The sequence below is a fragment of the Puma concolor genome, chromosome E1 (genome assembly GCF_028749965.1).
Source record: "Puma concolor isolate L17-30 chromosome E1, mPumCon1.1.hap2, whole genome shotgun sequence".
Taxonomy (NCBI): domain Eukaryota; kingdom Metazoa; phylum Chordata; class Mammalia; order Carnivora; family Felidae; genus Puma; species Puma concolor.
Genome location: NC_141680.1, coordinates 17,681,662 through 17,705,234, shown reverse-complemented (window position 1 = coordinate 17,705,234; position 23,573 = coordinate 17,681,662). Strand labels below are relative to the sequence as shown.

At 36.7% G+C, this 23,573-nt stretch overlaps 1 protein-coding gene and 1 long non-coding RNA gene across 4 annotated transcripts in view; both read right to left on the bottom strand.

The window, feature by feature from the left end:
* SSH2 (slingshot protein phosphatase 2) overlaps positions 1 to 23,573 on the bottom strand; it is a 251,276-nt gene that overhangs the window by 133,473 nt on the left and 94,230 nt on the right. For all 3 annotated transcript variants that reach the window (XM_086686415.1, XM_086686416.1, XM_086686417.1), the window contains one exon: positions 21,307 to 21,350. In XM_086686415.1, coding sequence (XP_086542541.1) covers positions 21,307 to 21,350 — 44 coding nt within the window. The remainder of the gene's footprint in view (positions 1 to 21,306; positions 21,351 to 23,573) is intronic.
* On the bottom strand, positions 960 to 8,766 carry LOC147574158 (uncharacterized). The gene is made up of 3 exons (XR_015243949.1): positions 4,066 to 8,766; positions 3,034 to 4,016; positions 960 to 2,745 (listed from the first exon to the last, which is right to left on the bottom strand). It is a non-coding gene; the product is annotated as an uncharacterized LOC147574158 (long non-coding RNA).

Sequence of the window (23,573 nt, the reverse complement as noted above, 5' to 3'; positions counted from 1 at the left end):
CTACTTGCAGACAACATGCTATTCTATGTAGAAAACCCAAAAGACTTCACCAAAAAATTACTAGAATACATAAATTTAGCAAAGTCGCAGGAGATAAAATCAATGTGCAGAAATCTGTTGCGTTTCTATACACCAATAAGGAGAAAGAGAAACTTAAGCAGGCTCCATGCCCAGTGTGGAGCTCAACACAGGGGCTCAATCTCATGACAGTGAGAGCATGACCTCGGCCAAAATCAAGAGTCAGATACTTAACTGACTGAGACACCCAGGCACTTCAGTAAATGCTCCTTAATTTCAATTTCACTTGTAAAAATTCTCCATCAAAGTGTTTACTCCTCTTTTGAGATAATTAAATATGAATATTGAAGTAATATGGAATTTGATGATGATGGCAATTTGAGAGTTCATTTTGGTTATAACAGGAAATCTTTCTGTAGTATCCATTTCCCCTAAAATATATTTAAAACATAAACATACACACAGGTGATATATATATTACATATATACACATATACATATATATATGTATATGTATATACATATATATATATATATATAAAATTTTTCTTACCCTGAAATATATACGTGTGTGTAGATATGTGTGTGTGTGTGTGTGTAAACACACACACACGCATATATGTATACTTGTTTCAGGGTAAGAAAAATCATGTATATGAGGAGTTCCTACATTTATACTGTTTAAATCCAGAAGCACGAGAGTATCAGAAGAAGAAAAAGCTTGACCTTATACTGAACTCAGCAGTTCTGAATTAAGTATTCGAAATAAACCTTTCCTAATAGCGTCTTATCCTTTCAACCAAAACAACTTGTAGTGAACAAGAAGGAAAGTATATCAACTTTATTAATTTTTTTAAAGTTTCCCTGAATATTTCCTGGAAGAAGATGAGATTCTAATTTGGGGGGTTGGACTAGGAGGGTAGGGAAGTGGGGAAGAAGGATGGGCAAATCTTTGGTTCTTATTTGTAAGCTTTTTTTTTTTTTTTTTTTTAAATGAAGTCAATTACACTTTTCATTCAATTGGGAAAATCATTTTGGGAGAAGGTAATAGCACTATAAAAAGTTAATCATCCAGTCATGAATTACTTTTAAAGCTACAAGATACTTGTTGCCATACAAGCTTCCCTAGGTTCAATTCATACATTTATTATTAATTTACTTAGTAATTGAACAATTAGGTTAATGTATGCCTATTAGTTGCTAGGGGTTAGCATGGACCTTGGGAATGCAAAAACGAGGAATGCATGTGAGCTGAGTACCTAAAGGGGAGACAAATAACAGCATGGAACCTGAAGTCCTTTCCTACAGAGAGATCTGTGAATTATGATGAACTTTCATTGCTAAGTTTATTCATCAAATTAATACAGAACAGACCAGCAAAATTCAACAGTTTTAAAATAGGACTAACACCAAATTCACTAAAATTGTTTCATGAGTGAGTAGAACTATCCTGTGAATATGTCTTTAAAAATATATATAGTTGTCTTTTATTTGTATGTTCTGATTTGTTGTTGTTGTTGATGATGATGGGAAGAAAAGGAAGTCCTTAATATAGTGACTCTCCTGTCCTGGATTTATGCCTTCAAACTCATTTCCTGAGTTTCCCTGGCCATACTGTTTTGTTTGTAGCATAGGGCCTTATCCCAGGACTATTTCACTTGATGGTCTTGCTAAATTGGTAAAGCCAATGCCAACACAAGTTATCAATACTCTGTCTCTGCCCTTTAATTCTTTACAACATGGCTTTAGTTTTAATTTTAAACATAATCTGGAATAGCTCTTCATATGCCTCAAAAACTATGGTAAAGGAAGACAGCAAGTCTAGCAGGACTGTGGATCATGAGCAGCTTCTCAACTCAGGCTCTGGTTAGTAGAATCCACACATTTGCCCCTGCAGATTCCTTCCAGCAACAGTTTGGCAGAGTTTCTGCTGAGATGCCCTGGAAACCAGCTGCCCCTTGACCCTGAGGGTAGAGGGCCAGGTCAGCAACGGGGAAGTTTCCATCGGTGGTCTTGGCAAAGAACAATAGCCCAAAGCTAGAAACTTCCCAAGGTTGGCCCCTTTCCTGTGGTCTGTGTAAAGTACAAAGTTGTTGAAGGTGCTCCTTTAGAGTGCCACAACTTAGTCATCTAAAGCGGTAACACTTATGGATTACACTATTCCTCTGACACTTGATTTACCTAGGATCTGAGAGATGAATAGGTCTCAAGACCTTCCTTATAGGAGATGAGAAAAACACTTCTAGGAGTCATGCCTCAGTGCACAGTCCTCAAACTCAAAAGATTCACTATCAATTTCAAACTGTTTCTGTAGAGGGCTGTTGTCATAAAGAGCCAAGCAAAAAAGGCTTTCCAGGTAATAGCCACTATTGTGACAGACACTCCAGTTGTGTTCTATAGACCCACCACAGAAAGGCACACATAGCCGGTAATAAAAGATCACTCTAATTCGGCTCATTTCCAATTTGAGAATCAATAATTGTTTTTGTCTACCATTATGACACTGACTTCAAAATCTCTGGGCATGGGTTGTGGTCTTTGGCCTGGATCTTTTGGACCTTGATGGAATGGACAGACACTGACACAAAAGTTGTAGCCCACACAGCTGAAGAAGCACATCTGGATTGTCATGTGGGTGCCATGGAGGTACTGTACCCACATATAGAGCACTGGAGATAGTAATAGTGGCTGTGGCTTCAACTCTCTCTTACAGCTCCCTGAAAATGCCTTTTTTATTTTTTTTTATTTTTTTATTTATTTTTTTATTTTATTTTATTTATTTTTTTTTTTTAAATTTTTTTTTCAACGTTTACTTTATTTTTGGGACAGAGAGAGACAGAGCATGAACGGGGGAGGGGCAGAGAGAGAGGGAGACACAGAATCGGAAACAGGCTCCAGGCTCTGAGCCATCAGCCCAGAGCCCGACGCGGGGCTCGAACTCACGGAGCGCGAGATCGTGACCTGGCTGAAGTCGGACGCTCAACCGACTGCGCCACCCAGGCGCCCCGAAAATGCCTTTTTTAAAAGGATTAACTTTAAAAGAATATTTGTATAAAACTATGCTATTACTGAAAGAAGACTTTTAATTCAAAAAATACAGAAACCTCATACTGGATAGTGGCTGAAATTAAAAATTCATTGCTATTATCATTAAATATTTAATTATTTTATAAATTAAGATAGTTATTTATTCATTAGATATTATAACTTACAGCATCTATCCAGCTCTGATAGGGAGATGCCCCTTGGTTCTAGTAGTTAGCACATATATACTTGATAGTTATTGAAAATTACTTATTTTGCTAGAGGCATAATCATACATTTTTAGCCACTGGACCTTCTGCTTAAGGACTCAAACTTTACCTATAAAATGTAATTCTATATTTGTCAATTATTTCTCAATAAAACTAAAAAAAGAGTATTACTCAAGGACAATCTAATAAGGCAACATATAGTATGCTGCCATACTGTAAAAGCACAATCCCCTGGCACCTATGTTCATTTTACAAAGGGTAAGAATGGAAAGGGAATCTTCCAATCACTAACCTTTGTCTTTAGAAAATTTGAATTATGAACAATTCTTTCTATTGCTACTGGTTGATCTGGAAGGTCTCTATGCCAGAGGCCACATTGCCATACCTTTCTCTGACTTGTAATCTGTCCAGCTTGCCAGGAAGAGGAGACAACAAGTAGGAACAGTATCCTCTCAACTGCTCAAGAGTTCTTGACTATCAGCTCTTTCCTCTACTCCTGAAAGGGACTCTTTCCTCTTCTGATATGATTGTACTGTTGTTCTTCCCCATTTGCCCTCTCCCCAGCAGAAAAAAAATAAACACTGAATTGACTAAGAGATTATTTATTCTAACACTTTTCAGTGCATTGATGAGAACTGAATTATGGAATGTATAATGCTTTGAATGGTGGGAAAAAGGTAGAGCCACATTCCCAGAGCTGCCTACCTCTTATTTCCCTTCTAGTGGAGGAATTTTACCTCAGACCTTTTCAGTCTACACTTGATCTTAGCCAAAAGGCCGAGAAGCGATAGACCTTTTCAGTCTAGAATATAGAATTTCTGCTAAATATTGGCCCTGGTAATAAGAAATAGTCCAGCCAAAAAGAAAATATCAAATTCACTCATTTCCAGGATATAGTCCACAGGAATCTATAGTCACAAGTCATGTAGCTAAAAATATTTTGTTACTACTAAATAATCAGCACTGATAGGTATTTTTTTTTTTGTCTTTTCGTAATTGTGGTAAAACACACATAACATTTATGATCTTACCCATTTTTTACGTATACAGTTCAGTGGTATGAAATACATGTAACCATTACCACCATCCATCCTCATAACTCCTTTTCTTATAAAACTGAAACTCTATACCCATTAAACAATAACTCCTTTTTTCCCCCTCTCTAGCAAACACCATTATACTTTCTGTCTTTATGATTTTGACTATTCTAAATATCTCATATAAGTGGAATCATATAGTATTTGTCTTTTTTGTGACTGGTTTATTTTACTTAGCATACTGTCCTCATGGTTTATCTGTGTTATAGCATATTGCATAATTTCCTTCCTTTGTAAGGCTGAATAATATTCCACTGTATGTATACCTACACACACACACACACACACTCACACACACATATATATATATGTATATACATACACAATAAAATATATATGACAAATATATATTTATGATCTTACAGTTTGTGAGTTCAAGCCCTGCATCAGGCTCTGTGCTGACAACTCAGATCCCAGAGCCTGCTTTGGTTTCTGTGTCTCCCTCTCTCTCTGTCTCTCCCCCACTCATGCTGTATCTCTCTCTCTCAAAAATAAATAAATGTTAAAAATTTTTTAAAGTTTTAAATGTTTATTTATTCTGAGAGAGAGAGGGAGAGCGTGCGTGCATGCTAGTGGGGGAGGGGCAAAGAGAGAGAGGGAGGGAGAAAGAATCCCAAGCAGGCTCCTCCCCTAACCGACTGAGCCACCCAGGTGCGCCAATTTATAGTTTTCTTTGTGCAAAGCCTTTCATCTCTTTGGTTAAATTAATTCCAAAGTATTTATCCTTTTTGATGCTATTATAAATGGAATTGTTTTTATAATTTTCTCTTTAGGTTGTTCACTGTTTGTGTACAGAAATGTAACTGACTTGTGTGTTGACTTAGTATGTTGCTACTTTACTAAATTCATTTATTAGTTCTAGCAGGTGTACGTGTGTATAATCTTCAGTTTTCTCTATATATCGTATCACCTGCAAGCACAAAAATTTTACTTCTTCTTTTCCAATTTGGATATTCTCTTATTTCTTTTTCTTCCCTAATTGCTGTGGCTAGAACTTCCACTCCTATGTTGAACAGAAGTCGTGAAAGTAGGCATCCTTGTCTTGTTCTTGATCTTAGAGGAAAAGCTTTCAGTCTTTCACCTTTCACATCAAAGAGTACTGAATTATGCTAAATGTGCTTTCTGCATCAAATGACGTGATCATGTGTTTTTTCCCTTTATTCTGTTAATGGGGCATATTACATTGATTGATTTTCATATGTGAACCATCCTTGCATTCAAGGAATAAATCCCACCTGGTTATAGTGTATAGTCCTTTTAATATGCTTGTGAATTCTGTTTGCTAATAATTTGTTAGAAATTTCTGCATCAATATTTATAAGAAATATTGTTTGTTTTTTTTATAGTGTCTTTGTCTGGCTTTGGTTTAAGGTTAATACTGGCCTCATAGAATGAATTAGAAGATATTTTGTCCTCTTCAATTTTTTTGAAGTTTGAGAAGGATTGGTATTAGTTCTTTAAATGTTTGGTAGCAAAGGGGCGCCTGAGTGGCTCAGTTGGGTTAAGCGTCCAACTTCAGCTCAGGTCATGATCTCATGGTTTGTGAGTTCAAGTCCCGCATCAGGCTCTGTGCTGACAGCTCAGAGTCTGGAGCCTGCTTTGGATTCTGTGTCTCCCTCTCTCTCTGCCCCTCCCCCATTCACACTCTGTCTCTCTCTCTCTCAAAAATAAATGTTTTTATTTTATTTTATTTTTTAAAATTTACATCCAAATTAGTTAGCATATAGTGAAACAATCATTTCAGGAGTAGATTTGTTAATGCCCCTTACCCATTTAGCCCATCCCCCCTCCCACAACCCCTCCAGTAACCCTCAGTTTGTTCTCCATGAGTCTCTTCTGTTTTGTCTCCCTCCCTGTTTGTATATTATTTTTGTTTCCCTTCCCTTATGTTCATCTGTTTTGTCTCTTAAAGTCCTCATATGAGTGAAGTCATATGATTTTTGTCTCTCTCTGACTGACTAATTTCACTTAGCATAATACCCTCCAGTTCCATCCACATAGTTGCAAATGGCAAGATTTCATTCTTCTTGATTGCCGAGTAATACTCCATTGTATAGATACACCACATCTTCTTTATCCATTCATCCATCGATGGACATTTAGGCTCTTTCCATACTTTGGCTATTGTTGATAGTGCTGCTATAAACATGGGGGTGCATGTGTCCCTTCAAAACAGCACACCTGTATCCCTTGGATAAATGCCTAGTAGTGCAATTGCTGGGTCATAGGGTAGTTCTATTTTTAATTTTTTGAGGAACCTCCATACTGTTTTCCAGAGTAGCTGCACCAGCTTGCATTCCCAAAAAATGAATAAATTTTTTAAATTATTTTTTAACACTTATTCATTTTTGAGAGTGAGAGAGACAGAGCATGAACAGGGGAGGGGCAGGGAGAGAGGGAGACACAGAATCCGAAGCAGGCTCCAGGCTCTAAGCTGTCAGCACAGGGCCCGATGCGGGGCTCAAACTCACGGACTGTCAGATCATGATCTGAGCTGAAGTCAGACACTTAACCGACTGAGCTACTCAGGTGCCCCAATGAATAAATGTTAAAAAAAAAAAAAACAAAAAAAAAACTTAAATGTTTGGTAGCACTCACCACTGAAGCCACTGGGTTCAAGCTTTTCTTTGTTGAGAGATTTCTTTTTTTTTAATGTTTATTTATTCAGTTTTTGAGAGACAGAGCATGCGCACAAGCAGGGGAGGGGCAGAAAGAGAGAGAGAGAGAGAGAGAGACAGAGACAGAGAGAGACAGAGAGAGAGAATCTGAAGCAGGCTTTAGGCTCTGAGCTGTTGAACCCACAAACTGTGAGATCATGACCTGAGCCGAAGTCGGACACCCAATTGACTGAGCCACCCAGGAGCCCCTGTTGGGAGATTTCTGATCACTGATTCAATCTTCTTAATAGTTATAGGTCTATTCAGATTTTCTATTTCTTTGTGACTTAGTCTTGGAAGATTTTGTTTTTCTGGAAATTAAAAAAAAATTTTTTTTAATGTTTATTTATTTTTGAGACAGAGAGAGACAGAGCATGAACAGGGAAGGTTAGAGAAAGGGAGACACAGAATCTGAAGCAGGCTCCAGGCTCTGAGCTGTCAGCACAGAGTCCGACGTGTGGCTCAAACTCACGGACTGTGAGAACATGACCTGAGCCGAAGTCGGATGCTTAACCTACTGAGCCACCCAGGCGCCCCTGTTTTTCTGGAAATCTATCCATGTCATCTACGTTATCCAATTTGTTCATAGTACTCTCTTATAATCTTTCATTTCTGTAGAATCAGTAATGTCTCCACTTTCTAGTTTTAGTAGTTTGAGTCTCTTTTCTTTTTTTCTTAGTTTATCTAACTAAAGGTTTGTTATCAGCTTTATCGATCTTTTTAAAGAACCAAATTTTTGTTTCACTGATTTTCTCTATTGTTTTTTAGTCTCTATTTCACTAATCTCTGCTCTAATTTTTATTATTCCCTCCCCTCTGGTAGTTACGGATTTGGTTTGGTCTTTTGAGTTGTAAAGTGGGCTGCTAGTTTGAGATGTTGGGTATTTTTTTTTAACTTTTTAAAGTAAGATTTTATTTTTAAGTAATCTCTACACCCAGTGTGGGACACGAACTCACAACCCTGAGATCAAGAGTCACATGCTCTAACGACTGAGCCAGCCAGGTGCCCCGAGATCTCGTTTTTTTAATGTAAGCATTTATAGCTATAAAATTTTCCCCTTAGCACTGCTTTTGCTGCATCCCATAAGATTTGGTATGCTGTGTTTTGTTTTCATTTGTCTCTAAGTATTTTCTAATTTCTCTTGTGGTTTCTTCTTTGATGCATTGGTTGTTTAAAAGTATGCTCTTTAATTTCCACTATTTTGTGAGTTTTCCAGTTTTCCTTTTCTTACTACTGTCTTCACTCCATTGTGGTCAGAGAAGATATCTTGTATGAGATCTACCTTTCAAAATCTATTGAAACTTAATTTGTTGCCTAACATATGGTCTATCCTATAAAGTGTCTCGTGTACTTGAGAGGGATATATATTCTGGTGTTGTTGGATGGTGTTCTGCATATGTCTGTTAAATCTAGTTAGTTTAAGTCTTCTAATTTTTTACTTATCTTTTGTCTGGTTGTTCTATCCATTATTGTGAGTGTAATACTGAAGTCTCTAACTGTTATTATACAAATATCTATTTCTCCCTTCAATTATGTTAGTTTTTGCTTCATACATTTAAAAATGTTTTTAAAGCTTATTTATTTTGAAAGGGAGAGAGAGAGAGAAGGGGAGAGAGAGAAAAAGCAAGGGAGAGAGTGTGTGTGCTTGAATGGGGTAGGGCAGAGAGAGAGAAGAGGAGAGAGTCAATCCCAAGTAGGCTCCACACTGTCAGCACAGAGCCCAAGACAGGGCTCAAACTCACGAATCATGAGATCATGACCTGAGCCAAAATCAAGAGTCAGACACGTAACCAACTGAGCCACCCAGGTGCCCCTCATACATTTTGATGGTCTGACATTAGGTGCATAAATATATACAATTGTTCTATCTTCTTGCTGTATGCAATCTTTTTTTTTTTTTAATTTTAATGTTTATTTATTTTTGAGACAAAGAGAGACAGAGCATGAACGGGAGAGGGTCAGAAAGAGAGGGAGACACAGAATCCAAAACAGGCTCCAGGCTCTGAGCGGTCAGCACAGAGCCTGACGCGGGGCTCGAACTCACGGACCGTGAGATCATGACCTGAACCGTAGTTGGACACTTAACCAACGAGCCACCCAGGCGCCCCTGCAATCTTCTTTTAAAATTGAAGTGTAAGGAACATACAGTGTTATATTACTTCCTGTATTAATATAAAAATTCAACAATTCTATGTATTTACCTAAGAAAATAACTTTTCCAAAACATAGTTTAGAAAAGTCAATAAGTGAGGGGAAATTTACTTTACATTTTTTTTGTTGTTGTTAATGCCATGAAGAACATCTGGGAAAAAGGTAAAACTATTTACCTACCTTTAAAAGATATGCATAATTTCATCCTGGCTGCAATAATTAGATTTGCTTTTCAAATTAGATTTAAGAAGAATGCCTTTCATAGCTACCAGAAGCAGAACATGCCAGATAAATGCAAAATACCTGTGACTACATTCTTCAGAAACAAAGAATGCTTCAGTGAAATGAAAATTCTCACTCTTGTCAACAAATGCAAAGAGCCTTTAAAAGTGTGCACTTAACAATTTGAAGAGGCAACTCAATATAGTGGCAGAATTCAATAGAATAAGAAGCCAGCTCACTACACCCTGTGTTGGCCAGACCCAAATGTTTATAGACAGTTAATAGTTCTCTGGATTAGAAGAATAACCTGCATGGTGGGAGGCAGAGACTGAGACCTCAGAAGGGCCAACAGCAGAAGATGTATACTTCAATGTGATCAGTTAGAAACAGTTTTTTTTTTTTTAAATTTTTAAGTTTATTTATTTATTTTGAGAGAGAGCATGAGCAGAGGAGGGACAGACAGAGGGAAAGATAGAGAACCCCAAGCAAGCTCTGCACTGTCAGTACGGAGGCCAATGTGGGGCTCAAACCCACAAACTGCGAGATCGTAATCTGAGTTGAAATCGAGAGTCAGATGCTTAACCGACTGAGCCACCCAGGCACCCCTAGAACCAGTTTTTAATTTATGGAAAGCTCTAATTTTGTAAGCAAACAACAGATCACACACACACACACACACTGAACTTACAGCAGTAAGTTCAATAAATATTCAGTTCATCTTTGAAATGTTAATGCCATCATTCTATTTCTTAAAACAGAAAAGCAAGGTGATAGAGCATCTTACTATCACATGGCTGAGGAGAAAAAATGCCTTGTATTTGCAACTTTTGTAAATATAAGATTGTTTCAAAATTTTAAAAGAGATAAAAATTAGGATTAAATCATCAGCTCACATTTACAATTGACTTCTATCTTGTTTCTCGTTTTTTTATTTAATACTCTTATTCTCTAGGACAATATGTTCTTTAACTAGAACATACACTGAGGTAGAAGTGTATGTGTCCTTTTCTTATAGTCAAAAGATGGGCAATGCATAATGACATTTATTGTCATTATGATATTTAAATCCATACTAAAGTTATTTTACCAAATAAATGGAAGACATATCTCGAAAGTACAAATAACAGAATGAATACAAGATGAAAAAAAAAAAAACACAACAACTTGATGAGGTACCAAAGAGGAAAGATTTGGCCACAAATTGAATGAACTCATAATAAAATGCCATTGTGAAACTATATCTCACACAAAGACATGTCTGATTCTGTTTTCTTCCAACTGTCTTCAAGCAGTCTACTTGACTATCACACTGGTATTTCACATGTTCAAAGGTGAACTCCTCATACAAGTTCTGTTTTTCAACTACATCATTTCTAGTAGAGATATCAACACTCTCCTATTTTCATTTATTCATTCAACAAGCATTTACTGAGTACCAAACACATGCTAATTGCTGTGGATACTGAGATAAAAGATGTAACGCTTGCCCTCACAGGGCTGTCAGATGGAAGAAGATTGCCCGCCTCTAGCCACTTGCTTGAAACAGCTTCCTGGATAGTTTTCTTGCCTCTTCTCATACTGCTTAACACTGCCATACTCTTTTCTGGCAATCATGTCATTCTTCTAGACAAAGATCTATCAAATAGAAACTCTGCTTTTAAGATATAGGCAATTATCCTCTTACTGTCACTGAAACATATCAACACCTACTTCTAGACTTCTGAGGGTATCTTTCCATTCTCTCCATCCTCCTATATTTGGAATGCTCTTCTGTTCTCCTATCTAAATCCCATTCATTCAAGATCCAGCTCTTCCAAGAGATTTCCCGAGAGTACTTTGGCCCCCACTGCTCTCTTTACCCCATCTGCTGCAAACTTTGTTTTCATTGCTAGGTTTGAGGTATCATGGGGAAAAAACATGTTTTCAATGGTAAAGAACTTTCTCAGTAGATGGTGAGTAATTCTTCATGTCTATGAAAGACTAAAAAGGAAGAAACCAGGCTTAAAACAGGAGAGGTTTTGGGTTGAACATGGAAACTAACTTCACAGAGGCAACTGGCTGGCTCAGTCAGTGGAGCATGCAACTCTTGACTTCAGGGTTGTGAGTTCAAGCCCTACATTGGGCATAGAGCTTGCTTTAAAAAATAAATAAATAAATAAAAATTAAAAAGAAAAATAACTTCACATTGAGTAATTTAAAAAGACAAGGTTCAGTACTTCCAGCCCCCATTATTTTGGATTCCTCCAGAGGATAACAGATTCCTGCTTGTCATATTTTGGATATAACCGGCATCCACTAATAGCTATGTAACCTTAGAAGTCACCTTCTGGAGGTGGGATCAAGATGGTAAAGTAAGAGGATCCTGAGCTCACCTCTTCCCACAGACACACCAAAATCTACAACTATATATAAAACAATTATCTCTGAGAACAAACTGAAGGCAAGCAGAATAGATCATATACAACTAAGGATATAAACAAAAAGCCACATTAAGACATGTAGCACAGGTGGAGACTCAGTTTAGTTAGGACCCACACTCCCACCAGTGGAAGGAATATTGCAACCATAGAGGCTCTTCCTAAGGAAGAAGAAATCTGAGCCACACATCTGGCTCCATAGTCCAGGTGACCTGCACTGGGAAGACACACACCCATAAACTCTGGCTTTCAAAATCAATGGGACTAATGTCTGGGAGAGCTGGAAGGCAGTAGGAAACCGAGGCTCTGCTCTTAAAGGGCAAGTGCACATTCTTGCTCTTAGTCCCAACTCAGAAGCAGCAGTTTGAAAAAGTGCCTGGGTTACACATGAAGGAGATCCATTGACTAGTTTTATGGTGTGAGCTGGAGGGGCAGTGATCTGTTGGAATGTTCTCTGAAGATAGAAACACTGGTGGGCACTTTTAATTTTTTTACTTCCCTTCTTGCCTGGCTTGCCTGGCCATAGCAGGTGCCATTTCTGACGCTCTCCATCTACTGTACTAGTACAGCTAGCCCCATCCAACCTGCCCACCCTGGCCTGGAGTCCCTCCCACGTGGCTCCCTGATCCACCACATCCCACAGTCATACTCAGCACCAGAGCCATTCCCAAGTGCTCCTGCCGTGGAGTGCCAGCCCTGCATTTAGAATGCTTGCAATAGTCGTAGCCAACCTGGCAGTCAGCTCTGCCAGAGGCCTGCCCAGCCCACTAGCATGCTCACAGCTGCTGCAGCTGCCCCACAGACCCATGAGATTGCACTGATCATGACCAGACCACAACAGGAAGGTGCATGTAGCCCATACAAGAAATATCTCTGAGGCACCTGAGCCAGGTGCCTCAGGGATGTTTGCACTACTGGGCCCCAGGATGCCTTCTGCATAAAGCCACTCTGCCAAGACTGGTACATGTAACTGATCTAATATATAAAAACAAACAGAGAGTTACATAAAATAAAAAGGCAGGAATATGTTCCAAATGAAAGAATGTGATAAAATCTCAGAAAAAGAACTGAACGAAATGGAAATAATCAGATAAAAAGTTCAAAGTAATAGCCATAAAACAATCTCACTGTACTCAAGTGAAGAATGCATGAACACAGCAAGAACTTCAACAAAGAAACAGAAAATATAAAAAAAACCCAATCAGAGCTGAAGAATTCAGTAAGTGAAATGAAAAATATACTAGAGGGAATCAACAGCAGATCAGAATGCAGAAGAATGGATCAGCGATCTGGAAGACAGGGTAGTAGAGATCACCCACTCAGAAGAGAAAAAAGAAAAAAAAAATTTTTTAATGAGGATAGTTTAAGGGACGCTGGGACAACATTAAACATACTAACATTTCCATTATAGGGCTCCCAAAAGGAGAAAAGAGGGAGAGAAAGGCACAGAAAAACTATTTGAAGAAATAATTGCTGAAAACTTCCCTAACCTGGTGAGGGAAACAGACACCCAAGTCCAGGAAGCAAAAAGATTCCCAAATAAGATGCACCCAAAGAGACCCATACCAACACACATTATCACCAAAGTGTCATCAATTTAAAGATAAAGAGATAATCTTAAAAGCAGCAAGAGAAAAAAAATCTATTTATGTACAAAGGAACTCCCATAAGACTATAATTGATTTTTTCAGCAGAAACTTTACAGGCCAGAAGGGAGTAGCACAATATATTCAAAATGCTAAAAGGAAACAACTTTCAACCAAAAATACTCCACCCAGCAAGGTTATCACTCAGAATTGAAGGAGACTTCTGCTTTTCCCAGAAAAGCAAAAGTCAAAGGAGACACCAAAGTGGCCCTATAGTAAATATTAAAGGGATTTCCTTAAGTGGAAAAGTACAAAATTAGAAATAAGAAAATTATGCCTTTTTAAAAGTTTATTTATTTTGAGAGTGAGTAAAAGCAAGTGAGCATGGGAGGGGAGGGGCAGAGAGAGAGAGAGAGGGAGAGAGGGAATCCTAAGCAGGCTCTGTGCTGACAGTAGAGAACCTGATGCAGGGCTTGAACCCAAGAACTGTGAGATCATGACCTGAGCCAAAATCAAGAGTCAGATGCTTAACTGACTGAGTCACTTAGGTGCCCCAAGAAACTTATGAAAGAAACAAATCTCAATGATAAAAGTAAACATAAAGGTGGTGGATCAACCACCTACTTTAACTAGTCTGTAATCAAAATACAAAATTAGTAAAATCATCAGGACCTACAATAGTCAAAGAATATACAAAATAGTAAGATGTAAAACATGACATAAAAACATAAAATGTGGGGAGAGAGGAAGTAACAGTGTAGAGCTTTTAGAATGCATGAATTGAAGCAATCATTGACTTAAAATAGGCTGCTATATACATAAGATGTTATGTATGAACCACATGGTAACTACAAACCAAATACCTATAACTGATACACAAAAAATAAAGAGAAAGGAAAATAAACATAACACTAAGGAAATTCACCAAATCACAAGGGAAAAGAGCAAGAGAAGAAAAAAGGAACACAGAAGAACTACAAAAAACAACCAGAAGGCAACCAACAAAATGGCATAAGTACGTATCTATCAATAATTACTTTAAATGTAAGTGGACTAAATGCTCCAATCAAAAGACATAGGGTGACTTAATGGATAAAAAACAAGACCCATGTGTATGCTGCCTACAAGAGACTCACTTCATATCTAAAGACACATACAGATTGAAAGTAAAGGGATGAGAAAAGATATTCCATGTAAATGGAAATGAAAAGAAAGCTAGGGTAACAATATTTTACATGTGTAAAATATTTATATCAGACAAAATAGACCTTATTATTAGTTTTTAAGTATTTATTTTTAAGTAAGCCCTACACCCAGCGAGGGCCTCAAACTCACAACCCCAAGATCAAGAGTCCTATGCTCTGCTGAGACAGCCAGGTGCTCCAAGACAAGATAGACTTTAAAGCAAAGACTGTAAGAACAGACAAGGACATTACATAATGATAAAAAGATCAAGAAGAGGATATATTTTTATATGTGTAAATATCTATACACCCAACATAGAAGTGCCTAAATACAGAAAGCAAGTATTATCAGACATAAAAGAAGAAACCGACAGTAATACAATAATAGTAGGGAACTTTAACACTCTACCACTTCCATCAGTGGATAGATCACCCAGACAGAAAATCAATACGGAAACATTGGCCTTAAATCACACATTAGACAAGATGAACTTCATAGATATTTGCAAAACATTCCATCCAAAAACAGAATAGATTTTTTTTTCTCAAATACACATGGAATATCTCCAGAATAGATCACGTTAGGTCACAAAACAAGACTCAATAAATTTAGTAAGACTGAAATCATATCACGCATCTTTTCTAACTATAAGAGTATGAAACTTGAAATCAATTACAAGAAGAAAATCAGGAAAAACACAAACATGCGGCTGAACAACATGTTATTAAATAACTAATGGGTCAATGAAGAAATCAAAAGGAAATAAAATACTTTGAGACAAACTGAAATAAAAACACAAAATCTATGGGACACAAAGGTAGTTTTTTTTTTTTTTTTTTTTTTTTTTTGGGACAGAGAGAGACAGAGCATGAACGGGCGAGGGGCAGAGAGAGAGGGAGACACAGAATCGGAAACAGTCTCCAGGCTCTGAGCCATCAGCCCAGAGCCCGACGCGGGGCTCGAACTCACGGACCGCGAGATCGTGACCTGGCTGAAGTCGGACGCTTAACCGACTGCGCCACCCAGGCGCCCCCACAAAGGTAGTTTTAAGACAGAAGTGTACAATGACACAGGCCCACCTCAAGAAACAAGAAAAATCTCAAAACAACAATGTAACCTTACACCTAAAGGAACTAGAGAAAGAACAAAGCCCAAAGTTAGTACAAGGAAGGAAATAATAGAGGTTAAAATGAAAATGATATAGACACTAAAATAAAAAAATAGAAAACATCAATATAACTAGGAGCCAGTTTTTTGAAAAAAGAAATAAAATTGATAAGCCTTTAGTCAGACTCATCAAGAAAAAAAGAGGGAAGGCCCAAATAAATAAAATCAGAAATGAAAGATAAGTTACAACTGATACCACAGAAATACAAAAAATCATAAACAAATAATTATTTGACAATAAATGCGACACCTAGAAAAACAGATAAATTCCTAGAAACATACAATCTTTCAAGACTGAATCAAGAAGAAATAGAAAATCTGACTAGACTGATTACTAGTAATGAAATTGAAGCAGTAATTTAAAAATTCCCAGCAAACAAAAGTCCACAACCAGACAACTTCACAGGTGAATTCTACCAAACATTTATGGAACTGTTAACACCTATCCTTCTCAAACTATTCCAAAAACTAAAGAGGAAGGAATGCTTCCAAAATCATTCTAAAAGGCCAGCACTACCCCAATTAAAAAAAAAAAAAATCAAAGACACCACAAAGAAAGAAAATTACAAGCTAATACCCTGATGAATATAGATGCAGAAATTCTCAACAAAATATTAGCAAATCAAATTCAACAACACATTAAGAAAATCATACACCATGATCAAGTGGGATTTATTTCAAGGATGCAAGGATGGTTCAGTATCTGCAAATCAATCAGTATGATACACCACATTAACAAAAAGAAGGATAAAAATCAGTTGATTATGTCAATAGATGTAGAAAAAGCATCTGATAAAACTCAATATCCATTTATAATAAAAATTCTCAACAAAGTGGGTATAGAGGGCACATACTTCAACATAATAAAGGGCACCTATGACAAACCCACAGCTAACATCATACCTAATGGTGAAAAGCAAAAAGCTTTTTCTCTGAGATCAGGAATGAGGGGGCCCCTCTTGCCACTACTAGACACATCAGACAAGAAAAAGTGACAAAAGATATCCAAATTGGAAAAGAAGAAGTAAAACTGTCATTATTTGTAGATTAAATGGTACCATATATAGAAAACCATAAAGACTTCACCAAAAAATTATTAAAATAAATTAATTCAGCAAAGTTGCAGGATATGAAATCTGTATACATAAGTCTGATCCATTTCTATACACTAATAATGAACTATTAGTGAAATTAAGAAAACAATCCCATTTACAATTGTATTAATAAGAATAAAATGCCCAGGAATAAATTTAACCAAGGAGGTAAAAGACCTATACTCTGAAAAATGTAAGACAATGATGAAAGAAATTAAAGTTGACACAAATAAATGGAAAGGTAAACAATGCTTATGGACTGGAAAAATTAATATTGTTAAAAGGTCTATACCACTCAAAGCAATTTACAGATTAATACAATCTCTATCAAAATACAATGGCAATTTTTCACAGAACTAGTACAAGTAATCCTAAAATTTGTGTAGCCACAGAAGACTGAATAGTCAAAGCAATCTTGAGAAAGAGTAAAGCTGAGGTATAATGCTCTTTGATTTCAAACCATACTACAAAGCTATAGCAATCAAAACAGTAATAATATTGGCATAAAAACAGACACATAATTCAATGGAACAGAAGAGAGTCTAGAAATAAATCTATAATTATACAATTAATTTTTGACAAAGGAGACAAGAATATGCAATTAAAAAATGACAGTCTTTTTTTTTTTCCCAACGTTTTTTTTTTAATTTATTTTTGGGACAGAGAGAGACAGAGCATGAACGGGGGAGGGGCAGAGAGAGAGGGAGACACAGAATCGGAAACAGGCTCCAGGCTCCGAGCTGTCAGCCCAGAGCCTGACGCGGGGCTCGAACTCACGGACCGTGAGATCGTGACCTGGCTGAAGTCGGACGCTTAACTGACTGCGCCACCCAGGCGCCCCAAAAAATGACAGTCTTTTTAATAAATAGTATTGGGAAAACTGGACAGCTACATGCAAAAGAATGAAACTGAACCAATTTTTTTTTACACCATATACAAAAATAAACTCAAAATGGATTATACACCTAAATGTGAGACCTGCTCTCACCAGGAACTGAATCTCCCAGCACGTCGATCTTGGATTTCCCTGCCTCCAGAATTGTAAGAAATAAATTCCTTCTGTTTAAGCCACTCAGTCTATGGTATTTTGTTATAGGAGCCTGAGCTGAAGAAGACAGGTTGTTTTTGTTGTTGTGGTGGTGGTGGTGGTGATGGTGGTTGAGTTGTAAGAGTTCTTTATATATTCTGGACATTGACTCCTTATCAGCTATATGATTTGCAAAAATTTTGATGTAGCTTAATTTATCTGTTTTTGTTGTTGTCTGTGAACACTGGTTTTTAAGCCTTCATAGTTTGGGTTGGTTATATTAAACTACTACTTTTAACTTATGAATTTCCCAATAAATGGCATTTGGATAAAATAAGAGATAATTAGGGGCACCTGGGAGGCTCAGTTGGTTGAGTGTCTGACTCTTGATTTCAGCTCAGGTCATGATCCCAGAGTTGTGGGATTGAGCCCCATGTCAGGCTCCATGCTCAGCGTGGAGATTCTCTCTCTCTCTCTCTCTCTCTCTCTCTTCTCTGCCCCCCCCACCCCTCTCACATGTGCTCCCTCTCTCTCTCTAAAATAAAAATAAATAAATAAAAGAGATAATGAATACAACATCTTTTTTTTATTACCTGGAGCTGCATTAGTTTTAATAATATGCTGCTTACTATTCAATTCTCTACTACAAACCAGAATTGAATCTGCAAACTTGTAAAGATGAGTTCAGGCATGCTCAGTGAAATGATGCTAACTCAATGCTGGTTTATTCTGTGGTAAGTGGTGAAAAATGCCAGAATAATCTGTAGTGGTCAAGCATACAAAAAAATCAACTTTTTACACACCTCTAGCTATAAGGGGCATTCAAGTGGTACTTAAGAAGTTTCTTTTCTTTGAGTAAGACTAAAGCAATTAGATTTAGAAATAGCCTGGGAAACATACTGAATGTAAGAAATTACAATAAACAAGTAAATTTTTATTTTTAAAAATGGGTGCTACCAGGTTTTTCTTCATTTATTATTTCTATTTCTTATTTCATTCATTTCTTCTTATTATTTGTATTTGTATCATTTCTTTTTTTTAATATATGAAATTTATTGTCAAATTGGTTTCCATACAACACCCAGAGCTCATCCCAAAAGATGCCCTCTTCAATACCCATCACCCACCCTCCCCTCCCTCCCACCCCCCAACAACTCTCAGTTTGTTCTCAGTTTTTAAGAGTCTCTTATGCTTTGGCTCTCTCCCACTCTAACCTCTTTTTTTTTTTCCTTCCCCTCCCCCATGGGTTTCTGTTAAGTTTCTCAGGATCCACCTAAGAGTGAAAACATATGGTATCTGTCTTTCTCTGTATGGCTTCTTTTACTTAGCATCACACTCTCCAGTTCCATCCACGTTGCTACAAAGGGCCATATTTCATTCTTTCTCCTTGTCACGTAGTACTCCATTGTGTATATAAACCACAATTTCTTTATCCATTCATCAGTTGATGGACATTTAGACTCTTTCCATAATTTGGCTATTGTTGAGAGTGCTGCTATAAACATTGGGGTACAAGGGCCCCTATGCATCAGTACTCCTGTATCCTTTGGGTAAATTCCTAGCAGTGTTACTGCTGGGTCATAGCGTAGGTCTATTTTTAATTTTTTGAGGAACCTCCACACTGTTTTTTGTATCATTTCTTAAATGATCTTTTTTCTTATTAATAGAAGTCTACAAAAACCCTCTGCTAGTCATATTAATGATTTATTGCCAACAACTTTAAAAACAGTGGTCTATATGGTTCCTAATGGCTTGACAATTCAGTGTTGTGAATGAGAATAAACTTGCATCGCCTCATCATTATGTAATTTTTGGAACAACAATTATCCCCGTAGATGCCAAGTCGATACGTGAAGCTGAAAATTAACCCAAATATCTTTACATTTGGCCTACTAGAAAATTTCAGAATCTTTTGGAATCTTTTTTTAACTCTAATGGGAATAAGCTTATGATGCCTCCGTAGTGCCTCTGGTAATTTCAGCTAAAATTTTTTCTGGGTTTGTATCCCTTAGCCCTATGCAAAAGAGTGACACATCACTGTCAGATTTTCCCTAAGAGAAAGTAAGAAATTAAGCTTCAAGCCAAATTTTTTTATGCTAACCAAGACAGAAAAATATTGTCAATAAACCTCAGTTACTGATGAAAAGAAACTTTTTATATAAAGTTATAGTTTGCAAGAGTGGTAAACATCAAAAAACCCCTGATAATTCATCATTAAGGAAGCATTCCCTTTAGCCAGTTTCTCCACAATGAGCATGCTTATTGTATCCATTCTCTGTATTGTGCAGAATGGTTCATGTGATTGAGTTCAGAGGATACAAGTTTGGTAACATTTATTTTTTTTTATTTTTATTTTTCATTTTAATTTTTTTAATGTTTTATTTTATTTTTGAGAGAGAGAGAGAGAGAGAGAGAGAGAGAGAGCGTGTGTGCACGTGAGTGAGCAGGGGAGGGGCAGAGAGAGAGGGAGACGCAGATCTGAAGCAGGCTCCAGGCTCTGAGCTGTCAGCACCGAGCCCAATGTGGGGCTCAAACCCACAAACGGCGAGATTGTGACTGGAGCTGAAGTTGGAAACCTAACCAATTGAGTCACCCAGGTGCCCCAAGTTTGATAAACATTTAGAACTTACCAGGACTATTTCTTGTGGAAAAAAGTTGTTTTATAAAACCATTTAAAGGAGATAACAATCTCTCATAATTTTTTTCTTTTAATGGCAGTAGGTATTGGTACCCTTTTAACCACATGCCCGCTACTCCGTGAGTATTCATTATATTCATTGTATTTAAACTTTGTATTTAGGAAGTGAAATATTGACCAATCTATAAGAATTCAAATTATCTATCAAAATGAATGACAAACCTAAGTACAAAACTGAAGGCTGAAATGTTCAGTTGATAGTGTCCTAAAAGGCAATAAAAACGTACTTTTTTATTACTCAAGATAGTTCTGGAGACTTGAGTCAAAACTGGGCTAATATTGGCATATCTGCACTTTCTTAAAGCAATCTACCATTGTATGTATGTACGTATCATTGACATACAACATCCTATCAGATTCATGTATACAACATAATACAATCTGCCATTTTATTTTATTTTATTTTTTTAACATTTATTTATTTTTGAGACAGAGAGAGACAGCATGAACGGGGGAGGGTCAGAGAGAGAGGGAAACACAGAATCTGAAACAGGCTCCAGGCTCTGAGCGGTCAGCATAGAGCCCGACGCGGGGCTGGAACTCACTGACCGCGAGATCATGACCTGAGCCGAGTTGGCCGCTTAACCGACTGAGCCACCCAGGCGCCCCACAATCTGCCATTTTAAATCTTTGAGTCGGTAACTGGATTCTTTTTTTTAGTGTTTATTTAATTAAGTAGAGAATTAATTTAATTAAATACAGAAATGCTATAGAATATAATAAACAAACATACCTCCTGGGCTGTGACCGGCATTCCTCCTCCCCACTGTCTGCCTCCTGCATATCAGGAAAAATGATAAAAAAAATTATTTAAAACCTGAGGTCTCATATCATAATATCAACAATGCAATTTTACTAAGCTTTGTATGTAGGAGCATCTCATTCACCTTGTGCACTTGAACGAATTCTCTCCATAAATAGCAACTTCAACCACCCCAGAAGGTTGATATGTATCAGAATTTTATTTCTGGAGGAAACTTCAACAATACTTTTACAAACAAATTTCATTGATAACAAAATACTAACAATTAAAAGAACTATACCTCTGAAAACCAACTAAAGATGTTATGCTATTGTTATGTTACTTCAAATTCAAAGTAAGTGGGCATTCTGATTACTATCAGCAAATCTCATCAAGATGACCTATTAATAATTCTGATCCCCAAAGAACAACCTAAACAATGAGCACCACTTCACAAAATGCTCATGATCAAATCACCAACAGTATCACCATCAACACAATGGCTACTACTTATTGAGTATTTATCATGTGCCAGGCACCTTGCTCAACACTTTATATTGTCTTATTTATAAGTTCTAGAAGGTTGATGGTACTATATTTCTCATGAATTCTACAACACACACACACACACACACACACACACACACACACACACACACACACAGCTTAGGATAAGTATCTTCAATCAATAAAAACGTACTGAATCATTGTTTAATTACAATGTTTAATTTTCTTAGTAGCACATAAAATAATTGAGGGTGTTATAACATGGCAATTAGACTCAATGAAATATGGATTTTACAGATGAAGAAAATGAAATCCAGAAAGTAGAAATAAATAAGTTGTTTAAGGAAATTCACATGGTGAAGTAGAATTAAAACTAATAAAAATACTGCCTCCCAACACATTGTAAAAGCTTACCCCTCCCTGGCCTAGGTCAGGACTTACAAGTTATTATACAGATTTTCATGGACACAAGAATATTGACATAAAGGAAAAGTGAGAAAAGATGTAAGAAATAATAATGCTAGGGCGCTAAATGTTTCTTTAAATTTGCTCCCTGACATTTTACATTTGTTTTTTGGTCACTTTTGCTCTATTTGGCAAACATAAAAAAAAATTCACTTTTGCTGAATTTCAAGCAGTATGTGTACTGTCTGCCAATGAGCCACCTACATTTTTGAGTTTATGGAACTATCTCCATTCACCTCTGTTATCATTCTGTCTCCATTCCTGAGCAGCTACTATAATTTAAAACTCTACAATTTTTATTCCCATTTTATTTTCATTATTGATTTCAGGCATGCCTATTATCTTCCACAAAGGGAAAAACACAGCAAAGAGGGAAGACAGGTTAAATGTCATGGTGCGCTCAACATTTGCTGTAGGGGAGGCTTTAGGTTCAGAAGTATTCCCTTTAGGGATTGAAAAGAAAGGCGTCACAGGAAAAGAACTGATTATCTCTAGAGTCAATAGTCAGAACCCAGAAGTTTGCAAGAAACCAAGTGAAAAGATTCAGATAAGCAAATGTAAATGTTAGATTTTGACTCCCAAAGGAACTATAATCAATAGAAATGATTTCCTGTAATCTCATTTTTCAAATAGTGCTTCATTATTATTACTGGTTAATAGAGCTCAACTTCTGATATATTGTCATATTTTTAATTATATGAACAATTATACAAAGGTTATATTTAAGATAAATGTAAGTTACGAGGTGCAATAAGATAACGAATACCTGTGAATACCATTCCACTTAAGAGCTAAAACAGTATCAATCCCTTTGCATCTCTGTGCTTATTAGCTATCTCCCATTCCTATCCTCTCCCGATGTGACTACTATCTTGAATTTTAATTGTCATTTTCTTGCTCTCACTCTACTATAAAAAAATTCAAACATACAGAAAGGTTGAAAGTCCTTGTAGTGAATCTGTATATTCATCATATATATATATTCTACCATTAATATTTTATATACTTGCTTTATTACATATTATTTTTCTGCCCATCCATCAATCCATCTTCAAAGCAGGATACAGACATCAGTATATTTGTCCTTAAATGTGTATAATTAATTAGAATTCAGTATTATAGTTTTTTTTTCTTTTATGGTAAAATTTATACACAATGAAATGCACAAATCTTAAGTGCATCATTCAATGAGTTTTGAAAATTTATGTATCTGTGTAACCCAAACTTCTATCAAGAAATGCAACATTTTTATCACTTCAGAAATTTTTCTTGGGCCTCTTCTCAGT